This window comes from Pocillopora verrucosa, chromosome 9, assembly GCF_036669915.1.
Source record: "Pocillopora verrucosa isolate sample1 chromosome 9, ASM3666991v2, whole genome shotgun sequence".
NCBI lineage: Eukaryota > Metazoa > Cnidaria > Anthozoa > Scleractinia > Pocilloporidae > Pocillopora > Pocillopora verrucosa.
In genome coordinates, this window is record NC_089320.1 from 21,227,729 (window position 1) to 21,235,110 (window position 7,382).

General features: G+C 37.5%; 1 protein-coding gene across 1 annotated transcript; it reads right to left on the reverse strand.

Moving 5' to 3' along the window:
- Positions 1-3,499: 3,499 nt before the first annotated feature.
- LOC131792807 (neuromedin-K receptor-like) lies at positions 3,500-5,494 on the reverse strand. The gene has a single exon (XM_059110215.2). It carries the CDS (start codon positions 5,356-5,358, stop codon positions 4,300-4,302), a length of 1,059 nt encoding a protein of 352 aa, XP_058966198.1. The 5' UTR covers positions 5,359-5,494; the 3' UTR covers positions 3,500-4,299.
- Between the last annotated feature and the right edge of the window lie 1,888 nt (positions 5,495-7,382).

The following is a 7,382-nucleotide window of genomic DNA, read 5'->3' on the forward strand; positions in this document are numbered from 1 at the left end:
ACTGTACAATTTTTAAAAACATACGCTAGCCCCATATTTTAGCCCTGCATTTTTTGTCTCTGATATTTGTGGCCCTTAGGACCCAAGTCACTTGATACAGTACAGAAAGAGCTTTGGGTCAAAGCAGTTTGAATGGCGTCGGTTAAAATGTGTGGGAGAAATCACAATTTAAAGTCGAGCTTCGATGACTTATTCGGGACGTTTGAGAACACGCACGCTATCACTATCATGCAAGTTTGAAGCATGTGAGATTTTTTTTGAAAAAAGAAAAATAGTACGATAAACCTTGATATATGTGCTTCACATTCATCAAAACAGAAGTCGAGTGCACGTTAGTTTTGTCCGAGTGCACGGCCATTGTTGTTGTGACTTGTTGTCCTATGTCGTCATGGCGTCATGGCTTCTGCTAGCTATCGATTTTCTCAGTATTCCTGAAGGTTCTTACAGCTCATGGATGATCATATCTTCTTCTTGAGAACAGTCTATCGACTTTATGATAAAGGGCCGTTGAGTAAGACGGTCTAACAACGTTTAATAACAACGTCTTTAAATGTTCACGGTACTTGAATTCCAAGTCTCAGCCTTTGAGGTAAGCACTCAGCTCGCGCATTCAGTTGTGTTGTTCTGTTGTATAGGGAAAACAAATACTTTATTGAGTCTGGAAAAACTCGGATTAATAAAAATTATTTCGACCTGAATCGATCTTTTTTGTGGTCATCTCAAAGATGTTTCTCTTGAAATTTTTAATTCCATTCTGTCGTCTCCTTCGCATTACAGGCATGAGAAATTATCGTCTCAATCCTCTCTCGGCCACATCAGTTTGTTTTGGTTTCGTTTAGACCAATCATATCACAGGAATCACGAGCCGTATGGAGACGCTTCAAACGGCTCATGAAGGCAAAAAAATACCACAAGTGCTTTGATTAATATTTCATTTTACTTTATTGAGATATTCAGACCGGGAAGTGATTTAGATATGCACTTTTCAGAGCTTTATTTGTAACCTTCGTAGATTTTGTTCGTTTGATGTTTACAATAGTTAACCACGAACACATAGTTTGGTCTGCCTGTGGACAAAACTGTCTATGGCCCGAAATATTAAGGCCAATATACTTTTCTTTTGTAAAGCCCGACAGACCAAGCTTTTAAAAAAATTTTTTCGTTCCTTCTTCCTTCATGGTTTTTATTTTGGAATTTAACGAAGAAAACTGTGTATAACTGGTGAATCCGGTGTATCTTCTTGTCTCCATACATTTAAAGTCCCATTTCCAACCTTGATGCAACGCGCGCCGCGACCCAATTTCCTGTAACACGAAATTCACAGATCACTGAGCTACGCCTCGAGCAACTCTTACGCATCTTTCGTGCTCTCCAAACTTCCCGCGTGCTTCATATCTCGATGAACGCAAGCTGACGTATGAACCAATTGTTAATTGTAATAAGCCAGTTGATCATTTCTTATTCCTTTTGGCGGTCTTATCTTACAGGTAGAGTTTGGCTACCTCTTCCTTATCGTGATCGTGAATTTGACATGGAGACAGATGTTTTTGTGAAACTGCGGTTTGCGGCTAGATATCAGTATATTTCCATTATGTTGCTAAAAGATGATTAACTACTAAAAAAATGACTCTACCTTATAAAAGTTGATCCCGTACAGGAATTTCCTGAAAATAACCCTCCCTAATGCTTTACCTCTTTAATATTCTCGTTTTTAGGCTAAAGCCATGTCGAATTCCCGATGCGGAAAATAGTTTTTAAATTTGAATTTAGCACGTTCGACACCTCTTTTTCTTAGATGTGAATTAAGATGTAAACACGTAGTACTTTTCATCTTCCGCACTGAATTTGTAATCAGGAAACTTATACGAATAGCACGTAGCTCTTTTAGGGGTGGTAACTTGGGTACGCCCTTTTCTTCCGAATTTTCTGTTTATTCTGCCGATATGTACCAGCCTTCAAGGTTCCTTCTCTTAAGATATCTTTTCAAGTATGATTTTAATTCTGTTGGTAAGTTTATTATAATTTTTATTTTGTTAATCTCGTTTTTGTTTCGCTCGACCTTGACCGTAAGACGAAGAAATTTAAGGTAGAAAGTCATTTAATAAAGCATAAACATCGCGAAAATATCTACTTAGTGCGCGAACTCCGCTCTGTGTAGCTTAGCGTTATTCGTTAGTTAAGTGTATAACTGAAGCATGACGAAGGTTTGAGATTGACAGCTCAGTAACCGTCACCTTTATAAGCGTTGACCCACACTTTCCTAGAGAGATCAGAGCTAGTCCCCGTTGTAATAACTTGTATAATTTAAGAGAGAATAAAAGAAATAGTCAACTGAACGAGGAGTGTTAGGAAATTACTTTTAACAATATGTCGTATGAAGAGCGCTTAAAGTTCCTTAAGTGGCCCAATCTACATCAGAGAATATTATTTTCTTCGCCTACCGAGTGCTATAAAACAGTTAACAGTCTTGACGGGCCATTGCCATTTGAGTATTTTACGCCTACACATAATTTTCGACCGTTAAGAGCCAACCATTGCCATAAACTTAAACCATTGCCCGCAAAGCTAAATAGTTTTATGTATTCTTTCTTTGTAAATGGAGCCAATGAATGGAATAATAATTATTATTATTTACCTAAAGAAGTTGCGGAGGCAGAATCTCTGAAGATTTTCAAGAACAGACTCAGATGCCATTTTACCGATGTTTTAAGGAAATTTTTGGACTATTTTAATGTGAATTTTATTCAGAATCAGAAGTAAATTTATATTTTTAATTATTGTGGATTTTATTCTGAAATAAATTTGCGGTTTTAATTATTTTATGAGGAAAACATGAAAAGGATAATCTCTTTTGTCTCCTTGTCAAATTTCTTTTGAGTTTGACTCGAGAATAAACAGTTATGTTATGTTATTGTTATGAATGAAAGGAAAACTGTATCCTGTCGACATTTCTGTTAATTTCTACAATTCATCAAGGTTGGCGTTCATCAGTTGGAATGGACAGGTGTTATATGATAGAGCACAAACCAAACAGCTTTTTCCTCCTTACCAAGAGAAGAGTCCGCGGGCGTTCGCTGCAAAAAACGCTCATGATAAAAACAGCACTTTTTCGGCGAGTATTCGCGGAGAGGTTGATTAGATTTTGTTGTTCTCCGGTCCAAGACAGAAAGCAGCAGGGTGGTAACTAATTACCCTTATTTGAATCCGATGTCGCCTTGTAACGGTTGTTATCTATCGCTCTCCTATGGAGCAGTCAGTCTATTTAAATCTGATGTCGCCTCGTAACAGTTGATTTTTATCGCTCTCCTGTGAAGCAGTCAGTTACACAGAAATTTGAAGACACATTTGCTGGAATTTAGACCACTCTGTAGGTTGTTTATATATTGTAGTTGCCGAGTAATTTCGGGCGGTCACCTGCAAACACAACCGGCTGTGCAAATGAAAATAGTCATGTTATTTTTATTTGACTGTCAAGAAATAGGAAAAGCTGAGGCAGTGAACTTTTATTACTCATTCTAAAATTTTTACCTTTATACATCATAATTAAAACGCTTCCTATATCGCATTTCAGTTTCTCTTTCAACGCGTTATAGACACCAAGGCGATTCATTATTGAAATTAAGTAGATGCTAATTTGTAAACTACAAACATCTTGCACGCAATATTTTTCTAGACACTTCAACAAACAAATGTTTGCTTTAGGAAGTGGGCAAGTTATGCTTTGTTGTGATCAATTATCTTTTCCTCGCGAAGGGGAATTGAGACTGGAAACTGTCTATTGATTCATTTCTTCTCTGCTGAAGTTCTGTATATATTCGTGTATTTTTTACCACCCGAGGACCTTTTTCCTCTCGACAGAATTTAGAGACTGAAAAAAACATTCTCCATGTCGAGGTATAAATTTAAAATACAACTTGAATAAATGTTATTAAAATTTGAACGTGGGAGGACAAAGATAAAATGACCGAGAGCTGTAACTACTTATAATTACATCCATTCTGTAGGATATTATACAATTGTGAATACACCAGACAATACTGTAGCCGGCTTCTAAGAATTACAGTCTTTCACTCGTTACACAATAGGTGAAGTTTTAATATTTACAACGATGGTTAAGTCATACATCGTTTTTTTTCTATCTAGATAAACGGTAAAGAGCTAGCGTCACCAAAATGAGTGTTTATTCTACAGTAACTGCTGCAACATAAAACTTTGACAATAATTTATAACGTTTTTACGTCCACTGAGTTTAAGATGAGAATATAATTTCGACAACCATTTGAAGTTTCGAACTACGTTCTACTTACTAAGCGCAAATAGTTCTTGTTCCTCGGTTGGATACAATTTGGCATCCATAGCTTCCTCAAAGTTTGGGTGGGAAGAATCAGCTTGTGATGTTTTCATATGTGTTGTTGACGTTGCAGCGTTCTTGTTACTTGATGTTTCAGTGTTTTCCTTCTTCAACGCTTTCTTATCTTTGCCACAAAAAAGAGCCAGCGCTTGTCGAAACTCTGGAACCCTTGATGCATACACCACTGGATTCACGCAGGAGTTTGAAAAATTAAGCAGGTTGACAATCATAACGTGCCTCCACGGTATGGTGACGCCTAGCCCTCTTAAAGCATTTGAAAAGACAAAGGGAAGCCAGCAGATCAAAGCAAGAACGGAGACGAGTAACAAAGTCTTTGTCAAACGATCTTTTCGCGAGACTTTGTTTTTCTGTTGTGAGGCGAAATTTCCGCGATGAAACTTTCTCCAAATTGCAATGTTACAACCACAGATAATGGTCAGCAGAATCGAGGCGAATGGCATTCCCACGTATGTGCATTCCTGCCCTGGAATCAAGAACACTAAGCTGGAAAACGGTAGGGCCGTTATCCATATTGAAAGTATAACAATACGGTATTTTCGCACAGTCAGAGTTCGGTGATTCAAAGGCTGATATATGGCGTAAAACCTCTCACAAGAAATCAAGGTCGCTGATAGTAACGAGGCCACAAGGGAGACTTTTGAGGCAATGTCCAATGATAATATCAAAATCAAGTCACCGTTTTGGATCGCAAGTTCCTTATAGTCCGGCATACCAAAGCCGAGGTAGATGTAAAGGGGAAGGGCTAAAGCTCCGAATATCAGATCAGCAGTCGCCATGTTGATGACTAGGAAAAGACTCTTCTTCTTGCGAACCTTCTTGTTCACTGCAAAGAGGACAATAGTGAGTAGGTTCTCTACCACGATGAAGACTGAGAGCACTCCAAAAATGCTGCCCCATGCAATCTCCTCGGCCTTGGAAGGAGAGGATGTCTGCGAAAAAGCAGGTTCTTCCCCTTCAGTGATGGTGGCTGTCGATGTGGGAATCATTCTGGATTCTTAACTCAAGATGGACTTACGTTTGCACGCTTTGCCCTTAGAATGAGCGAAGAAAATCTGTTTTTATGCGTCGAATAAGTCGAGTTATATTGGCGAGCATACGGAAGTCCTGTTGATAGATAATTGAATAAACTTGCCCTGCATTACGACATGTTTAATCGTCGATGACAACCCAACAATTTCTTATTGATACAAAGCATATCCCATTGGTCAATAAACACTCAAAGGAGGCGGGATTTACTCGTGATGGAAGTTATAAATTATTCAGTTTTGGAGATGACAGCTCTTTATTTGCTTCATTATTCTTTCAGGATTCAAATTTTAACTACTCTAATTTTCTCACATTGAAATTTGACTTATGTCAACGTGGCTTTGTTTTCTTATGAGATATCTTTGAGATGAGATGTAGTAGCAACAGAGAGAAACTACGTTACATGGTCCACTAAAAAGCTATTCAATGAATAGTGGAAAAGAGCCCGCCTGTGTCAAAAAGTTTATATTTTAAAGAGTGTTGATGATGTACTGAAGAAAGAATCATGCTCGATTGCATGACTGTCTGTAACGGAAATGTCGTTAAAGAGTTAAAAGTTCCGTTCAGAAACTAGTTTTTCCCATCTGCAAGTCATCTCTTTAATTAATATGATCTCTGACATAGGAGTTTACAGAAAAAGAAAGGAAAAAGCCATCAGCTCACCAAATCATGCAAGAGAAGAAATGCTTTCGCGCAACTGACAAAGTGAATTTTAAACTAGTATTCAATATTTTTTATTTTTTCTTCCCTCCAAGCACACTCTCGAAATTGCCAGAAGCGTTTAATGCAACGGAAAAATTCCCATGTTGCCAGCCTGAATTAATGAATTAAACCAGGACGAAAGGCTTTTTCACTTTGAAAATTGAAAAGGAAATTAAGAGTTTAACATTTTAGGGGAAAAATCTCTACTTCCGGAGATTCTCTGCTTGATCCTGCCGTAGCAAGAATCACGTGAAGAAAGAGAAATACTGTTCAGTCTAAATGTTTAGTGATGTTATGAAAAGAAAGGAAAGTGTGAAACTAAATTAGAATAAAAATGAGGTGGAATAAAACAAAGAATGGACATATTTTAATGAACAGTTTCGCTGAATGGAGTCTTTTTGAGTGTTTTTGAGTGGTGGAGTAAATCAAAGAATGGACATACGTTAATGAACAGTTTCGCTGGATGGGGTCTTTTTGAGTTTTTTTTTTAGTGATGGAGTAAAACAAAAGAATGGACTTATTTTAATGAACAGTTTCGCTGGATGGAGTCTTTTTGAGAGTCGGTCTCTTTTTCCTTATTAAAAGCATTTCGTAAATAGGCTCTCAAACTTTCCGCGGCGTTTCTTTAGGATGGCAAATTTCTCGTAAAGATTGTTCGGTCTTTGATTGTGTTCTTCCTTAAGATGTTTACCGATGACGGCATATTTGTTGCCATCCTGAAGAAATGCCACGGAAAGCTTGAGTGCCTTGTTTACAACATGCTTTTAATGAGGAATAAGAGACCGACTCTGAACATTCAAAAAGACTTCATTCTAGCGAAACTGTTCATTCTTTTGTTTTACTCCATCTCATTTTTATTCGAAAAAGCGTTTGTAAGATAATGAAACAGACTTTGGCTTTTTCCTTCAATCTTGTTTCGCATAATTGTTCTGAGCTAAGCTCAATCCAACCAGAACAGTAACAGAGTTGAATTCACGGCATGAACGCAGTTTAAGGACAATGATTTCTCTGATAGTAAGTCTTACCCAGCATTATATTACACCGAGTAATGTTGAGCCAGTCTCTCGTATCAGTTAACTGGCTCTAACTCAAAAAAAATTTGCCACCATTCTTACAAACGTTTAAAATTTCTTTAGTACGATGGGCAGTAAGTTGACTTCAGATTTTCATTTTCTGTTAGCAGACATACTAGTTAACATATTACGTGCTTAAATCAGTCTCAGACGATTTTCAGTAGTGACTCGAAGAGTATAAAAGCTTACTATTCCGTTTTTATAGCTCG